At 44.9% G+C, this 18,781-nt stretch overlaps 1 protein-coding gene across 1 annotated transcript in view; it reads left to right on the top strand.

Moving 5' to 3' along the window:
- Positions 1-18,781, top strand: part of PEDS1 (plasmanylethanolamine desaturase 1) — a 73,067-nt gene that overhangs the window by 44,055 nt on the left and 10,231 nt on the right. The window contains 3 exon segments of the mRNA XM_073607272.1: positions 610-701; positions 4,374-4,518; positions 17,121-17,333. Coding sequence (XP_073463373.1) covers positions 610-701; positions 4,374-4,518; positions 17,121-17,333 — 450 coding nt within the window.

The raw sequence follows: 18,781 nt of genomic DNA, 5'->3' as shown, positions 1-18,781 counted from the left end.
AGAGTGAGGGGCGGCCTCAGCCCCGGCTTCACCCACTAGCCACTCCTGCCAACGTGTTTCGCCAAAAAGCGTCATTAGGCATGGCTGTTGGGAGGAGCTGGGGCCTGAGGCCGCTCTTCACTCCCTATACCTTGAAGCTGATCGATGTGCGGCTTTGAATCCCTGTATATGCTTGACATGACTTGGTGTTTAATGTGTATTTAAACCAAACAAATTGCCTGAGGTGCTGCATGAGCATTTCTCCTTTCTAGTTCCAACAGCTAGCACTCTATCTATTTCAGCCGGTGTGCAGGGTATGACAGGAACTCCATAGAACGAATACAGGTAGCTGCCTCCAGCTTATCTATGTAGCAAGGTTTCTGTTGTCTTATGTATGAAATAGGAAGCTTTGCTTTCTATTGCAGGGAGTTCCTTCAGCAAGCATTGGAATGCAGAGGGTTAATAATGTTTTTCCCTTTGGAGCGGGCTGCCGTCTGTTGGCCTGTGTAATCTAATAACTATGTGAAATGCAATTTATGCAGATGTTTCCTGAGACTGCTTTCTTCCCCCAGCAGGCTCTGTAATTAACCCTTTGCTTGCTTCTTTCCTGACTCTTTCCTCTTGTTTTAGTTGCAGGGATTGTCACAGCGGACTTCGCCTCAGGTTTGGTGCATTGGGGCGCGGACACTTGGGGCTCCGTAGAGCTGCCTATTGTCGGGAGGGTAAGTTGGAAAATGATCGACGGGAAAATGTGATTATTAAAACTCAATCAGTGCAAGATTATCCAGCTCTAGTCCTTCAGTGTCTGCTGTACAGAGATAGTGCCACCTAGCTGGGGGAGCGGGAATGCCGCCTGCACACTGACTTACCAACACCGGAGCAAGAGTGCCACTGCCAACCCGGTCTGGTTTTGGCTGCTGAGTGTGAAAACAATAAGTGTAGCACTAGAAATAATAACTACCTATATGCATCCAATCCATCTCAATCAAATGGGCGGGATGGGTGCACCAGGAAACAGTGTTAATATAGGGTAGTGAACCTCATGAAGTATGTGAAAAAATGAATACAGAAATGGGAGAAATGTCCACAGAAATGTCCAAATAGTAGGGGGACTGGCTCCTCAATCTTCAACCGAACTGGGAAAGGCACCAAAGAGCAAGGTGAGCACGAACAAACATTCAGGTAGAAGAATGGGTACTCTTACCAGATCTGTAGGACGCACCTACCTACGGCAGTGCGTCTATAGGGCTTTGGGATATTGAATCCCCAGTGGTGACGCCAAGCCGGAGGGTCTCTTGTAGGCCTCGAACTCCAATCTGAACAGAGATAGATGTAGGTAAAAACGGAAGTTCCCGAGGATTGGACACCCGCCAAACAGGTCCAGCGATAAAGATGGTCCCAAGGTGGTCATCAGAACTCCATCATGGGGAAACATAGAAAAAAGGGGCTCCACATGGTGTAGGTCAACCAAAGTAGGTTTATTGAAGATAAAATGGCGTATAAAAAGTGGTCACAAAAATACATTTAATGGCAATGTGGGAAGCAAGAGGTGCTGGCCCAACGCGTTTCGACTAAAGTCTTCCACAGGGGGGGTTTTGGTTACTGATCGGAGGAAATTGTCTCATTACTGAGGGTCATAGCTTAGGTTTACTTTTAAGTTCCCGCCATTCTCGTGTGGAGTTCCCAGCTTTGTACACCTGCTGTGCCCATTATGAGGGGTCCCCACCATCCCTGTGCTGAGTTCCTGGGTCTGTACACCTGCTGTGCCAATTATGAGGGGTTAATTTTGTTGAAAAATCTTACAAACAACAACTTATATACAATAAAACCATAATAAATAAATAAAAGATATGAGGGGTTCCCACCACGACTGTGCTGTACACTTTAATGCATTTCCTGCATGTGACTAAAGGGAGACATACATAGAAGAGAAGAGAACAAGGGAGCTGCACACCCCGAAATAGATAAAAGAATTTTGGATTCCCCTAATTGGGCTTTAAAGCAGCAAAATGTACCATTGCAAAAGGTCATTAATATAACAATTTATTTGACAAGATGTCGTATATACATGTAGAATCTGGTACAGTGATGAATTCATATTCCATAAAACGGCAAAATGCATATCACATCATTACATTACATGGAGTAATAAAATGTCCACATCATTACATTACTCCATGTAATGTAATGATGTGATATGCATTTTGCCGTTTTATGGAATATGAATTCATCACTGTACCAGATTCTACATGTATATACGACATCTTGTCAAATAAATTGTTATATTAATGACCTTTTGCAATGGTACATTTTGCTGCTTTAAAGCCCAATTAGGGGAATCCAAAATTCTTTTATGCATTTCCTGCATGAAGGTAAAAAAAATCTCTGGGCATTTGTATCACCCCCTTTATACTTGCCTGTACCCTCTCCCAGGAAACAGAAGGGGCAGAAGTTTCACTTCAAAGTTCATATTTTATATATTGATCAATTATTTTGGTGTGTGACATCGGGAGCTCAGGGATGTCAGGAGTTTTGTATAAAGCCGATCACACTTCTCACCCGTTGCTGTGCGTTTATATAATGAAAGTAAAGGTTATCCCTCGCAGTATAAACAAGTGCTGAAAGAGGACATAAAAGGAGCCCTTCCCATAGCAGTCCTCTCATGTAGTACAGAGATGTAGTTAAATATAAACCCATTTATCACATTGGGTAAGTAAGGCCGTGTAATATTCATGTTTTATGTTCTGTACAGAGGACAAGTGACTCTTATGTAAATACACTTTAGCAATATATAGAGTGCTGATAATATAGGAATGTCAGGTTCACACACACCGACCATACTGGCCTTTGTTTAAGACAGTGTTTTTCAGTCGAGGCACCCTTTAGAATCGTGCACGATCCCGGGAACCCCAGTCTGAGGGCTCGTTCACACTAGGAGGTACATCTGAGTGCACGTGCTTTTTTTTGCACGCGCCCTCTTTTTTTTTAAATGAGCTTCTCTATGTGCATGAAAGGGTGGCAAGGGTGCCAGCATGATTTTTAAAATTGTGCAGCACCAAAACACCTAGTCCTTCCGTGTCATGCGTTTTAGCAGGCACAGGCCTTACACGCATTTGCTAGATGTGTGTGGGGGGGGAGGTGTCATTAAGAATTATGCATCTGCAAAAGGCAGCACCTGTTTGTCCAGTATGGGAAAACACACGATTTTGCATGTTACTGCATTGCACCTGGTGTGAGCAAGCCCTGAAATGTACCCTGTGAGGCAGAGTTCAGTGGTCTGTAGGTTGTAAACCCCTCCCCCCTCTTAGCACAGACCCCGCCTTTAAAATCCCCTTTCTAAAGAAACCCCCCCACCCAAATCTCCCTACCAGAACAGATCCCCCCCCCCCCCCCCAAGTCCCCATCTTCTAGCACAACCCCCCCCCCACCCAAATCTCTCTCCCAGAACAGACCACCCCCACCCAAATCTCCCTCTCAGCACACTCTCCCCCCCCCCCCCCCCTAAATCCCCCCTCCTAGCGCATACCCTAAAATGCCCCCCCCCCCCCCCCCCACCTTAGCACAACCACTCACCCTCCCAGCACCCCCACCCAAATCCCTCTTCCAGCACCCCCACCTACAACAATCACCCCCCCCCCCCCCTTTCCCCAGCTCCTCTCCTTCCTGTACTTTTGGACCTGAGCGATCCTCTGTTAGCTCCTGAGCTACAGGAGGGAGAGAGCACTGCTGACTCCAGTGTACAGAGGAGGCACAGAGCTCAGCCTGTACCTTTGTACCCTTGCCGGCAAGTCTTTAGCAACTGATGACCTCATCGGTTGGTAGGATGCAGTCGGGCGGCCAGCTCAGCTTTCCATTTCGCCCGGAGAGAGAGGAGCAGAGAACGCGCGGGGGGGGGGGGGGGGGGACGGGGATGGGCTGAGCTCTCTGCCTCCTCTGTACACAGGCATTCACTATGGTCTCTCTCTCTACCTACAGGGGCTAACAGAGGATGACTCAGATCAGGCTTTTGCTGCGACACCCCTGAGGACTCCTCGCAGCACCCCGGTTGAGAAACGTTGGTTTTAAAGGCTTGTTAACCTGAAATCAAATTGTTTCTAATACCTGTGCTTTTCTCTGAGATTTAGGGAAGAGTTTTCAGAATTACGCAGATATATTTAGTTGCTGCAACACAAAACATTGTGGATGTGTCTGTGATTGTTCATTATAGGCTAACAGAGGCTCTCCAGAGACCTCCTGCAATGTGATGATTGGACAGGAAATAATTTGTGTGTATGAGAATTTCTTCCCCCAAGACAGAACTTTATTACATTTAGAAACACTGTAATTATTATTAAGTTGTAATGTAGCCGGTGCCCATTTAAGTCTCATCGTCGTATGATGTTTTTTTGTTCCAGGCATTCATCCGACCCTTCCGGGAACACCATATTGATCCCACCGCCATCACTCGGCACGACTTCATAGAAACCAACGGTGATAACTGCTTGGTGACCATCATCCCCTTGTCTTGTATGGCCTTTAAATTCATCAGCCACTCACCAGGTAATATATGTGAGTACAGGGATTGAATCTCCCGTGTCTATTGGGGGAATTTAACGTTCTGATTTGGGAAATTTTAGGGTTCGTCCTTCAGCCAGTTTCACACAGGCTTCAGTTTGTATAAGAGCAGTGTGAACAGCAAGCTTTGACAAAACATTTGCAGAGCTTTCACAAAGTACTTCAACTCCACTTTGTAAATGTTGAACACAGATCCTAATGAGGGTGCTGATTGCCAATTTAAAAGTGGAACTGGAACTAAAACTCATAGTTTCAACGGTTTCTGGGAATGCTAACTGTCACATTTGCTTGTGCTCTCAACCAAACTGTCAAACCATCAAATGGTCATAACTGTTGTGCCACTTGAAGCAAGCTGCTAGCAGACTTCAGGAGGCTTTCAACAAGCTTCAAGAAGTTCTGAAGCCTGCTAGCAGCTTGCTTATACCCTTCACCTATACCCAGTGAAGTGGCTGGCCTCAGGTGATACAGGAACATGAAACAAATCATTCTACATACATTATCTCACAAAAGTGAGTACACCCCTCACATTTTTGTCAATATTTTATTATATCTTTTCATGTGACAACACTGAAGAAATGACACTTCTCTACAATGTAAAGTAGTGAGTGTACAGCTTGTATAACAGTGTAAATTTGCTGTCCCCTCAAAATAACTCAACACACAGCCATTAATGTCTAAACCGCTGGCAACAAAAGTGAGTACACCCCTAAGTGAAAATGTCCAAATTGGACCTAATCAGCCATTTACCTCTCCATTGTCATGTGACTCGTTAGTGTTACAAGTTCTCAGGTGTGAATGGGGAGCAGGTGTGTTAAATTTGGTGTTATCGCTCTCACTCTCTCATACTGGTCACTGGAAGTTCAACATGGCACCTCATGGCAAAGAACTCTGAGGATCTGAAAAAAAGAATTGTTGCTCTACATAAAGATGGCCTAGGCTATAAGAAGATTGCCAAGACCCTGAAACTGAGCTGCAGCACGGTGGCCAAGACCATACAACGGTTTAACAGGACAGGTTCCACTAAGAACAGGCCTCGCCATGGTCGACCAAAGAAGTTGAGTGCACGTGCTCAGCGTCATATCCAGAGATTGTCTTTGGGAAATAGATGTATGAGTGCTGCCAGCATTGCTGCAGAGGTTGAAAGGGTAGGGGGTCAGCCTGTCAGTGTTTAGACCATACGCCCCACACTGCATCAAATTGGTCTGCATGGCTGCCATCCCAGAAGGAAGCCTCTTCTAAAGATGATGCACAAGAAAGCCCGCAAACAGTTTTCTCAAGACAAGCAAACTAAAGACATGGATTACTGGAACCATGTCCTGTGGTCTTATGAGATCAAGATAAACTTATTTGGTTCAGATGGTGTCAAGCGTGTTTGGCGGCAACCAGGTGAGGAGTACAAAGACAAGTGTGTCTTGCCTACACTCAAGCATGGTAGTGGGAGTGTCATGGTCTGGGGCTGCATGAGTGCTGCCGGCACTGGGGAGCTACAGTTCATTGAGGGAACCATGAATGCCAACATGCACTGCGACATACTGAAGCAGAGCATTATTCCCTTCCCTTCGGAGACTGGGCCTCAGGGCAGTATTCTAACATAACGATCCCAAACACATCTCCACGATGACATGACCACTGCCTTGCTAAAGAAGCTGAGGGTAAAAGTGATGGACTGGCCAAGTATGTCTCCAGACCTAAACCCTATTGAGCATCTGTGGGACATCCTCAAATGGAAGGTGGAGGAGCGCAAGGTCTCTAACATCCACCAGCTCCGTGATGTCATGGACAAGTGGAAGAGGACTCCAGTGGCAACCTGTGAAGCTCTGGTGAACTCCATGCCCAAGAGGGTCAAGGCAGTTCTGGAAAATAATGGTGGCCACACAAAATATTGACACTTTGGGCCAAATTTGGACATTTTCACTTACAATATCTCACTAAAGTGAGTATATCTCTATGTTGTACTTGTTTACCTGTGGCCATCTCTTTTCTACAGCCATTCAAAGTCCAGATATTAATTATATAGCTTGTATGAGCTATCAGAAGAAAAAAAAGAGCAGAGAGAGCTGAAGTTACTCTGCAGGCCCCATTGAGGAGAGCTCAGAGCTGACTGGAGGGAAGGGACACCCCCCCAACCCTTCACACAGCACACAGAACAGAGCTGAAGCTGTCAAACACAGGCTGTATGCTGGAACTCCCTGTCCCTTTTTTTTTCTCCTGGTGTCAGGAAAACTTGCCGGAAATGACTCATTCTGATGGCAGAGGAACAAAGCAGCAGACAGAAATGACACTTGGTGCTCTTAATTGGGAGAAGCACACACTAGGATATGCTTTGTTCATATTTCATGTCTGATGATTACAACCACTATAAGACATGCCTTGAATGATTACCATCACAGTTGCTTGTGCTCTCAATCAAACCATCAAGCTATCACATGGCTGGTGTCCTAACTGATCACATGTGGAAGGCCATGGCAAATGCAGATTAAACAGAGGCTAAGATGGCAGCTTGCTTGTCTGTAAAGGGTAGGAGGTTCAGCTCCACTTTAAGTGCCATTGCAGCTATTCCAATAGAGCCAGTGGATATTTGGCTTGTGAGACTTTACAAGGTTTGGCATTGCATAGATGACTAGCTCTGTTCAAAGCCGCTCCGCCCCAGAGCCACTTAAACCCCGGGTCCTGCAGGCAAGCCGAGCCAACCACACTAACAGACTTGATGCAGGGAGAAGTTGATGAATTTAATAGCTTTTTGTTTAAATATCCCAAAGCAGGCCATAGATGATGCAATTTTCTTTCCTGCAGTCACGGGTTGCAGTTTTTTTTTTTTTTTTTTTTCCCCCTATCAACTCAGTCAGTGTTGATGGGGGAATCCCTCCCGCAGTGCTGGCAGAACCAGTCAAGATTAGAATTTCCAACCAAAGAACTCCACATGTCCGAAAATCTTTTGGCAGGGAATGAATGTGAATCTCTCATAGCCACCGCTCCCAGTGTCAAAATGATTTTTGCAGCAGTCCTCCCGTCCAATACATTCCCTGTAACATCATTGGTGACAGTGACCTATTGCTCTCAGCTGTGACACTATTACCAGCCATTATAAATAGCTGCAAGTGTGAGACGAGACCGTCCCTTTTCTCTGCCACCACCTGGAGTCACCACCATGATGTCATCTGGTTTCCATAGTAACCGCCTCCTGAATGCTGCTCATCGGATAACTTCAAATCGATTGGTTTTTAGATCACCTATAAAAAGTGGATCAGAGAACGTTTTGGAACTATGAAAACTAGTTACGTGGCAGGTGGATTAGGGGCTTCTTCACTCCAAATCCTCTGGGGCTCCACTGATAGTTCTTCACAGCACCAAACATAACATGTTTCCTATAGTGTTCGTTCACGCAGCAGCATTGCCGTTGTATGTGCAGGAAAGATGTACTGTGTTTTTTTTTGTTTGTTTTTTTTTTTTGTTTTTTTGTGTTGTTTTTTTTTTACAGCCAAAAAACGCCCCAGCCAAAAACAGTTAACGGCCTATGTGTGCATGGACACATAGGATAAGATGCTGGAGAGTTTGACTGTAGAAAAAAAGGTCTGAAGCCAAAAACGGCAGCTGTAAAAATGTCCAAAGACATCCAGTGTGCATGAGGCCTTAAACTTTAGAACCACTTTAATGTAAGCTGTAAACAACAAACACATACTGGAAACAAACACATACTGGAAAGATAATAACACTTAAAGCAGAGCTCCACCCATAAAAATAATGTTACTTACCTGTGCAGCACAGCAAATAACATAACAAATGACATTTGGAGATTTTTTTTTTTTTTTCTAACTTGCGTTTTAATCCCTGTTGCTATGTGGGTCCTTCTAACCCCCCCTTTTTCATGACCAGGCTGTTTCTTATGATACGCCACGGTGTTATTTTAACAATTGTGCGGTCATGCAACTCTGTACCCAAACAAAATTTATGTTTTTTTTTTCCCACAAAAAGAGCTTTCTTTTGGTGGTATTTGATCTCCTCTGCAGTTATTTTTTTGCGCTATAAAAAAAAAAAAATTGACCGACAATTTTGAAAAAAAAAAAAAAGTTATCTTCTGCTATAAAACACATCCATTAAAAAAAAAAAATCAAATCAAAATCAATTGGAGAAAAATCTAATTTCTTCATAAATTTAGGCCAATATGTTTTCTGCTACTTATTTTTGGTAAAAAAAAAAACCCCGAAACAATTACTTTTTTTACTAGTAATGGCGGCAATCTGCAACATTGCAGAGGACAAATCGGATATCTGACACTTTTCTTGGGGACCAGTGACACTATTATTATACGCGATTTATATAGCGCCAAGAGTTTATGCAGTGCTTTACAATGTATAAGGGGACAACACAATTACAGTACATTTCAATACAAAAGGTACAGGAGGGCCCGGCTCGTAGAGCTTACATTCTAAAGGGAGGGGGTGGTGGTACAAAAGGTAATAGCTGCAGAGAATGATTTGACGGGGGTGGCTCGGGGACAGCTGTTAGGTGGGTGTGGGATAGGCTTCTCTGAATAAATGAGTTTTCAGGGATCTCCTAAAGGTGGACAGGGTAGGGTTTGATCGGACATACTGGGGCAGGGAGTTCCAGAGGATGGGAGAGGCTCTGGAGAAGTCCTGAAGGCGAGCATGGGAGGAGGTAACAAAGGAGATAGAGAGCTACTGGGAGAAGCGGAGGTGACGATTTGGGCGATATCTGCAGATGAGGTTGGTGATGTAGATGGGGGCGATGTTGTGAATGGCCTTGTATGTTGTGGTTAGCATTTTGAATTTTATACGGTGGGGTAGGGGAAGCCAGTGAAGAGATTGGCAGAAAGGGGCGCCAGTCACGGATCGATTAGTGAGGTGTATTAGTCTAGGAGTAGCATTCATAATAGACTGAAGGGGGGATAGCCTGCTTAAGGGTAGGCCATTAAGGAGAGAGTTGCAGTAGTCAAGGCGGGAAATAATCAAGGAGTGAATAAGTTGCTTTGTGGTGTCATTAGTCAGGAAGGGTCGAATTCTGGAGATGTTGCGGAGGTTAAGGCGGCAGGATTTAACCAGTGATTGGATATGGGGCCTGAAGGAGAGGTCAGAGTCAAGGATGACACACAGGACCCTGGCATGTGTGGAGGGACCAATGGTTGTGTTATTAATGGTGAAGTCAAAGGGGGGGACCGTGAAGGAGAATATAACAAGCTCAGTTTTAGAAAGATTGAGTTTGAGGAAGTGGTGTGACATCCGTACCAATATGTCATTCAGTAAGTCCGAGATCCGTGAGGAGATCCAGGGGGTGAGTTGAGGAGTGGAGAGATAGATCTGGGTGTCATCGGCATAGAGGTGGTATTGGAAGCCATGGGAGGTTATCAACTGGCCCAGGGAAGAGGTATAGAGTGAGAATAGGAGAGGCCCAAGGACAGAGCCTTGGGGTACCCCAACAGAAAGAGGAAGGGGAGCGGAGGAGATGGAGTTGTAAGTTACACTGAAAGTGCGCTGAGATAGGTAGGAGGAGAACCAGGATAATGCAGAATCACGGAGGCCAAGGGCGTGTAATTTGCTGAGGAGGAGCAGGTGGTCAACTGTGTCAAAGGCAGCAGAGAGGTCTAAAAGTATGAGTATGGAGTAGTGGCCATTGGTTTTAGCAGTTATTAGGTCATTGGTGAGTTTTAGTAGGGCAGTTTCAGTAGAATGTTGTGGGCTGAAGCCAGACTGTAGGGGGTCGAGAAGGTTGTGTTCTGTGAGGTAGCGACTCATTTGGTCATGAACAAGGCGTTCGACGAGCTTGGAGGTAAACGGGAGCAGGGAGATGAGTCTTAAGTTATTCAAACAGGTGGGGTCTAGTGAGGGTTTTTTGAGTATGGGGGTAACCAGTGCATGTTTGAGCGGGGAGGGTAAGGTGCCAAAGGAAAGGGAGATGTTGAAGATGTGGGTTAGGGAGTTTAGAATAGAGCATTTAGGTGGTTGCAGTAATTGAGAGGAGACGGGGTCCAGGGGACAGGGTCCAGAGGACAGGTAGTGCGGTGGGCCATGGGAAGGAGTTTATCAACTTCATCTGTGGTAACTGGGCAAAAGGAGGAGAGTATTGAGTGTGGTGTTGGACTTGATATGTTGGGTAGGGGAGGAATTTGAATGCTGGATATCTCCTTGTGAATTGTGTCGATTTTGCTATTGAAGTGGTTGGCAATCTGTTGAGCGGTAAGCAAGTTGGTGGGTGAGGGCAGTGGAGGGTGAAGTAAGGAATTAACGGTAGAAAAGGGTTTGGATGAGAGGGTTTTGATGAGTGTTGTAATAGGTTTGTTTAGCAGTGTGGAGGCAGGAGTTGTATTTGAGAAGGGCAGATTTGTAGAGGGTAAAGTCTGGCAGGGATTTAGGATTTTCACTAATTGGACACTAATACAGTGATCGGTGCTAAAAAAAAATGCACTATCACTGTACTAATGACACTGGCTAGGAAGGGGTTAACATCAGGGGTGATCAAAGGGTTAACTGTGTACCTAGCTGGTGTTTCAGTGTAGTGGGGGAGGTGCTTTTACTAGTGGAAGGCATGGATCGGTGTTCCTGCTTTGCAGGTACACAGGATCCATGTCTTCTGTACTGACAGAACAGCAATCTGCCTTGTTTATATAGGCAGATCGCCATTCCACCTCTGTACTGAAGCATCGGCAGGTGCCGGCGGACATCGAGTCAGCCAAACCCGGCATGTAATCACAGTGGAAGCGGGCCGACCCAGACCTGGAAGAGGCAGGATCGCGTACTAGGTAGATCCCGTGCAGCAGAGCCACCTTGCTGTTGTTTATGTAAGTTAAACGGTCAGCAAGTGGTTAAAGAAAGCAAATCTACCAGGGCTGAGGGCTATATAGAAACACACCGCAAAGTCTTATGGGCGATTAAGTTTAAAAGGCTAGAGTTAAAAAAGCTATAAATATTAAAAGCGCATTTAAATAAAATGAAGGAACACTATCATCATTTAAAACGAAGATATAAATAATATAACAACAATTTGTGAAAAGGAACTCAATCCTGCAAAAACTGAAAACTAATGACTGGTGGCAAAAAGAGTATTTCACCCCCCCCCCCCCCCCCCAAAAAAAAATTCTTCAAATATATTAACAGTAAAAAGGTCACGTCTGAGCATGTAGGCCCTTTGCTAGATCATTTAGAGTTTGATTCTGGGGATGTAGAAAAGGCAAATTTAATAAATATTTTTTTCAGCTCTGTGTATACAAAGGAAATTGAGCAAAAAGTGATTTTAACCACTTGCCGACCAGCCGCTGTCATTATACGACGGCAGGTCAGCACGTTCCCGTGAATCACCGTACCTGTAGGGGAGCTACTCTTAAGGGCCATAGCAGGCGTGCCCGCTGCAAGACGGGGGACCCGATGCGCGATCGCGGGAAAGAGAGCCAGAACAGGGATCTTTTAATGTAAACAGACAGATCCCCGTTCTGACAGAAGGAGAGAAGACAGATCTACTGTTCCTAGTGGTTAGCAACAGCGATCTCTTTCCTCCCCCAGTCAGTCCCCTCCCCCCACAGTTAGAAACATCTCCCAGGGAACACATTTAACCCTTTGATTGCCCCTTGTTAACCCCTTCCCTGCCAGTGACATTTATACAGTAATCTGTGCATTTTTATATCACTGATCGCTGTATAAATGTCAATGGTCCCATAAACGTGTCAAAACTGTCCGGCCTGTCTGCCGCAATGTCGCAGTCCCGCTAAAAATTGCAGATTGCCGACATTACTAGTAAAAGAAAAAATATGCCATAAATCTATCCTCTATTTTGTAGACGCTATAACTTTTGCGCAAACCTATCAATATACGCTTATTGTGATATTTTTGGTAAAAAAAAATGTAGAATATATATTGGCCTAAACTGACGAAGAATATAGTTTTTTGTTTTTTTTGTTTTTTTTTTTTGATATTTATTATATCAAAAAGTTAAAAATATTTTGTGTTTGTTTTTTTTTTTCAAAATTGTCGCTCCTTCTTTTTTTTTTTTTTTTTTTTTTTTTTTTGTTCATAGCGCAAAACATAAAAATCGCAGACGTAATCAAATACCACCAAAAGAAATCTCTCTTTGTGGGGAAAAAAGGGACATCAATTTTGTTTGTGTACAACGTCGCACGATCGCGCAATTGTCAGTTAAAGCGACAGTGCCGTATCGCAAAAAATGGCCTGGTCATTAAGGGGGTAAATCCTTCTGGGGCTGAAGTGGTTAAAGGTATTTTTTTTTTTCTAAATAACAATCATGTTATTCTTACCTGCTCTGTGTAATGGTTTTGCACAGAGCAGCCCAGATCCTCCTCTTCTTGTGTCACGTGTTGGCGCTCCTGGCTCCTTGCTGTGGGGGCACGTGTGCGTTTGCTTCCAAGCCTTGCTCTGTGTGTTCATAAGACACACAGAATGGAGCTGTGCCCGCCCCGCCCCCCTGCTTCCCTTCTCACTGGCTGTGATTGACAGCAGCGGGCACTAATTGCCCCCTCTGCTGTCTCTGAGCCAATGAGGAGGCAGAGAGCCGGGAGAGCAGCTGCTCTCGTGCACATCGCTAGATCGAGAACGGACTCGGGTAAGAATTGGGGGGGGGGGGGGTCAGGGGATACTGGGAGGGGTTCGCATACTGAATTTATTTTACTTTCATGCATAGAATGCATGAAGGTAAAAAAGCCTTCAGCCTTTAGAATCACTTCAAGTCCTTAATGAGGATGGTATTGACCGAATGATCCACCATGGCTCAACATTAACATAGTTATTGTAAAGCTCTTCAATGGGGACACGTTGTTCATATAATGGGAAAGGTTAAAACCTCTTCCTTTCTATTTTGTTGGCAGTCACCCCACCCCCATTTTTTTGTACAAGGGTCAGACAGAAAGCGAGGGGAAAATTTTCACCAATGGGGGGTCAAATACAGAACTAAAAATATGGCCGTCCAAATCTGTTTTTGATGTAAAAATCACCAAGTAATCACCTAAAATGTTACTGCGGGCAATACTAAAGTCAATGGAGCTGCTGTACTATGTCTTGCCTGACATGGTTTGTCTTTTTTTTTTTTTTTTTTGTAAAATCTTTATTTAGGACAAAATTAACATGTGTAAAGCAAACCATTTCAGATAGTCAAGGACTAAACCAAAATAGGCATGTATCAAAAAGATAAAAAGGTACATACAAACAAGCAAGGGAATAAAGTAAAGGGATGAAGAGAAGCCCCCTCATGTTGCTGGAAAGTCTAGAAAGGATATAGGGCATCCTATTGGCAGTGACACCGGGAAAGGGGGGCCAAATTAACCTCCAGCTAACCTCTTCCAGCACACCATCCGGGTCAGGAGTGCCCGTGGCAAACATCTGGTGCCGAAAGGGAAAAGCGATGCCATCCCCTGGTAGGGAGGCCTCCCTTCCAGCAGCAAGGCACTAGAGCCATAAGTCCAGTTATTACAATGTGAGTGAAGTGGAGATCTGAACCCACATAACAAGAAGAGTTTACATTGTTACAAAGAATAAGGAGGGGGGTAGAAAAGAGAAGAGGAGAGATTAGGGAAAAGAAAAGACCGGAGCATACCTGTATTCTTATGTGGAATCTTCAGATCTGCATCGAGTGAGCCGCACCGAGGCTGGACAACCTCCTGTGGGAATGGGGAAGGCTATCTCCCAAGAGTATCTCTAGCCCCTAAGTCCAGTGCTAAGTCCAGACTGGAGGATACGTGCACTGGGTTGGCCGCATAGTCCATCCAGGGTGCCCATATATCGTTGAAGCGTTCACGAGAACCTCTACAGGTCCCTATCCAGTCCTCTGCCTCCTGAATGTCATTCACCTTGCCAATCCATTCCTCCCATGTAGGAATTCGTGGCTGCTTCCAATAAATTGGAAGTAAGCGTCTGGCCACATTCAACAAATGGGGCAGTGCGCTTTTCTTATATCGACTAATCGGGATCTGAGGGACATGTAGGAGGAAGTGGACCAGGGATAGAGGGATATCCAGGCCTAGGATGTCTTTTATTTGGGATCTAATGTCCTCCCAATAGGGCTTGAGCCTGGGGCACTCCCACCATATGTGTAGAAGTGTGCCTCGGTGTCCACAATCTCGCCAGCATAAGTCTGATACAGAAGGGTGGATACGCGCCAAGTCTGCTGGCACCCTATACCAGCGGGACAGAACTTTTTTTATAGTTTGTTTTTTGTGTTTTAGACTCAATAGAGCTTGAGTGAGTGAGCTGGTAAAGGTAGGGCAGCTGAGTTGCTTTAAAGTCAAGCCCTAGAGGGCTACTGTTAAGGCAGTACAACCGGTCCTGTTGTACCGGGCCCAGGCTCCATCAGCTAAACGGGGGGCGGCAGTTTATTGTTCATTTCTGCCTAAAGTAATAAATAGATTTTACTAGACCGCGCCCCCATCTTACTTGCTTACCAGTGCTCAAATAACTTTTTCCTGGGCCCCATCAGGTCAACAGAGAGGCCCAGGGGGTGGGAGTAGAGGAGGGACTTTTTTTTAATTTCATTTTTGGTGTGTAGGTGGATATAGTTAAAGGTACTGTTCATGAAAAACAGAAGACATGCCGCTCCAGGTGAGACAATTATGCCTGTTAGACTCTCGCCCTTGCTCGCCTCCAGCATATACTGGGGAAAAAGAAATGGCTGCTCAACACGGCTGGTTCCGAATCCTTTTTATTGAAATGTCCCAAAGTGCTTCACACAAAGAAGCTGCGCTGTGCTTATGATTAAGCACAGCTTGTTTGTATGAAACTTGTCAACCATCTGTACCATCAGGAAGGCTGTACAGGGCCCCATGATTTACAAGTCTTCTCATCCCAACAGAAAGTTACGATTGATTCTTCATGGTGTCCATGTAGGATCTGCTATCCAGAGGCTCCTACACCCAGACATTCTTTCGGAGTGTTGTGCGCCTCGGAGAGATGCCTGGAATGCCTGATGTGGAATGCTGTGAATGTCTATCTTGGGTTTCTAAACCATGTGTATACATTCCAGAATGGTGTATTCTAATTGGAGAGGATATACATATTCCAGCTGCCCCTAGGTCATCTGCATCCATGCTCCAAGTTTCGGTTTTGCCAGCCAATTTTATTTTTATAGTTCAAAGTCTTTCTCCAGATATGAGTTTCTCTTCTTTTTTTTTTTTTTTTTTTTTTTTGTGTGGGGCTTTGCTAAGGAGATTGCTTTCCCGGTGAAAACATTACTGGCCAGTATTGGAAGTGAGGCAAAATTTCCAGTAGGGGCAGAGATGCCAATGAGAGCACGGGAAGACTAGAACGCCCTCAGCTTCTCATGCTGCTGTCTGTGTCCCCATTGGGGATCTCCCCTGACTTCCTGTGTTGGGTGACAGTGTTGCCACCGGGACAGGAAGTATGGCAAATTCACCTCTAAGAAGCCTCAGACTGTAGTAACAGGGACTTAAACCCCTCCCCATATCCAGAAATGAAGACAAAAAACTTTTGGTGTTGTATTCTCCACCTCTAAGCACACTGGTATTCCCATCACAAGGAGGCTGAGCTACCTGCCTGGAGTTGGCATGTTCTCCCTGTGCCTGTGTGGGTTTCCTCCGGGTACTCCGGTTTCTCTCCACACTCCAAAAACATGCTAGGTTAAAGCGGTTGTAAACTGCGGATGTTCCAAAATAAAAAAATAAAAACCTGCAAGGCAATGGCATAATGTACCAGTATGGATCTGTGAAATACTCACCTTGGAACAAAGCCCTCAGTAAAAACTCGGTGCAGGCCAGTCAAGTTCCTCCACTCCAAACTCGCTCATCCATGTCTTTATGGACCTTGTTTTGTTCACTGGTCCAAATCATTTGGTGGAGAGGGGATTATGGTGTGGGGTTGTTTTTCAGGGTTTGGGCTTGGCCCCTTAGTTCAAGTGAAGGGAACTCTTAAGGCGTCAGCATACCAAGACATTTTGGACAATTTCATGCTCCCAACTTTGTGGGAACAGTTTAGGGATGGCCCCTTCCTGTTTCAACATGAATGCTCACAAAACAAGGTCCATAAAGACATGGATGAGGGAGTTTGAGGTGGGAGAACTTGACTGGCCTGCACCTCAACCAGTCCTCAACCAGTCCTGACCTCAACCGGATAAAACGCCTTTGGGATGAATTAGAGCAGAGACTGAGAGCCAGACCTTCTTGTCCACATCGGTGCCTGACCTCAAAAATGCGCTTCTGGAAGAATTATCAAACATTCCCATAGACACACTCCTAAACCTTGTGGACAGTCTTCCCAGAAGAGTTGAAGCTGTTATAGCGGCAAAGGGTGGGCCAACTCAATATTGAACCCTATGAACTACGACTGGGATGTCATTAAGGTTCAAAAGTTCATGTGCGTGTAAAGGCAGGTGTCCCAATACTTTCGGCAGCACTGTGTGTGTGTGTGTATGTATATGTATGTATGTATATATGTATGTATGTGTGTATGTGTGTATATGTGTGTGTATATATATATATATATATATATATATATATATATATATATCTATATATATATATATATATATATCTCATACACACACAAAGTACCTGTAATAAATATTGCAATATTGCTTATTGCTCTGTGTGTACAATGTGTAACCCGTCTCTTCCCTCACAGATCTCCTCTACAAGTCCTACGCCACCGATTGCTTTATATTCGCTTTGGCCATGTTTGTCACACTGACCAACCAGATTCACAAGTGGTCTCACACCTACTTTGGTCTTCCTTCCTGGGTGGTCTTCCTCCAAGACTGGCACATCATCTTACCCCGCAAACACCACCGCATCCACCACGTGTCTCCGCACGAAACCTACTTCTGTATAACGACAGGTGAGAGATCTCCGCATCCACACAGGGCCGGGACCTAGAGATAATGTTCATTGTATTTCTCAAACGGGAAGTAAAATTACAAAATGTTGAGTGGCGGTGTCAAACACCATGGCCTGCGGCTAACTTACCTGTAATAAAGTGGCTGGCTGCTGCATAGTGTAGAAATCTCCCCACTGCTGCCAGGGACTCTCCACAGTGCTGATCTTCTGGAGCTGTGGTGGTGAACACAGTTGCTGTAGGTGTATAAGGGTGGCACCACTCACTCACCCCTTCCATCCATCACCTTTATTCATAGAATTTGCCATTCTCCCTTTTATAGAATGCTTTGCACTCTATACTCTATGAGATCTAGGAATGGAGGAGGTGGGTGGAAGGGGTGGGCGAGTGGCATAACACTTTTACACTTGCAGCAGCTGATGTCAACTCCTGAATGTAGCATGCTCCAATGAGGAGGGAGAGAGATTGGGCTTAAGTATGTATTTAGGGGGGGCTGGGAATGGGGAAGCTTCATGCAGAAGAGTAAAAAAGTAAGGTACAAAAAAAAAAAAAAAAATTCCTGCCCTTACAACCCCTTTACGGCTAATTAGGTTTAGTCTGCAATCCTACTTTAAATAAACATCAGCTTTAAAGTGGTTGTATACCCCCGATTGTCACTTTTACCCATAGGTAAGCCTGAAATAAGGCTTACCTATAGGTAGTAGAAATATCTCCTAAACGTGTGCCATTTAGGAGATATTTACCTTGAAGAAAGGGAACTTCGTGCCATTTCTTCCTGAGCGTGTGCCATGTCTGGAAGTTGCTAGGGGTTACTTCAGCATTGGGCAATTTCTGCCTCTCAGATAAGTTCCCACTGATACCGTTGATCTTTTTTAACTATCTGTAAGGAGGTAATTCTTCCCAATGACCACAAGTGTAAGGACCATTCTTCCCACTGACTATCACACTAATGTATCATGAGTTGTAGATTTCTAATTTTTAGCAGGGGTTCCCTGAGACCAGAGAACTATTTCAAGGGTTCCTCTGTGTTGAGAAAGGCTGGTCTAGCGGGTCGAATAAGAGGGCAGTAGGGTGTAAACTGACAGCAGAGTCCTGCCCTTCCATGGAGCAGAGCTGGCTCCGTTGATATGTTCGCTATGCATAAACTCTGTCATCCCCCTGCTCTTCTGTGATCAGCGGACAGATCCCCTACTAATCCAAATGGAGTCCGCTTTGTGTGAAAGGGGCCTAAAAGAGAACTCTGCTAAGCTATATGCGCAAAAAACATCACATCACTTACAACCCTTGTCATGAAAGTAAATTTTGATGCCTATATCCCTCTAATGGCGACGCATGAGTTTTAATTTTAACTGCTCCCTAGCATGCTAAAGCCATAGTGGTATGAACCATGATAAAGACAGGTTAGGTAAACTGTGCTTTTGGCATAATATTGTGCTGAGGACAGGCATAGG

Source organism: Aquarana catesbeiana, linkage group LG12 (genome assembly GCF_042186555.1).
Source record: "Aquarana catesbeiana isolate 2022-GZ linkage group LG12, ASM4218655v1, whole genome shotgun sequence".
Taxonomy (NCBI): Eukaryota; Metazoa; Chordata; class Amphibia; order Anura; family Ranidae; genus Aquarana; species Aquarana catesbeiana.
Note: the sequence above shows the minus strand (reverse complement) of the source record. Positions and strands in the feature narration are given on the sequence as shown.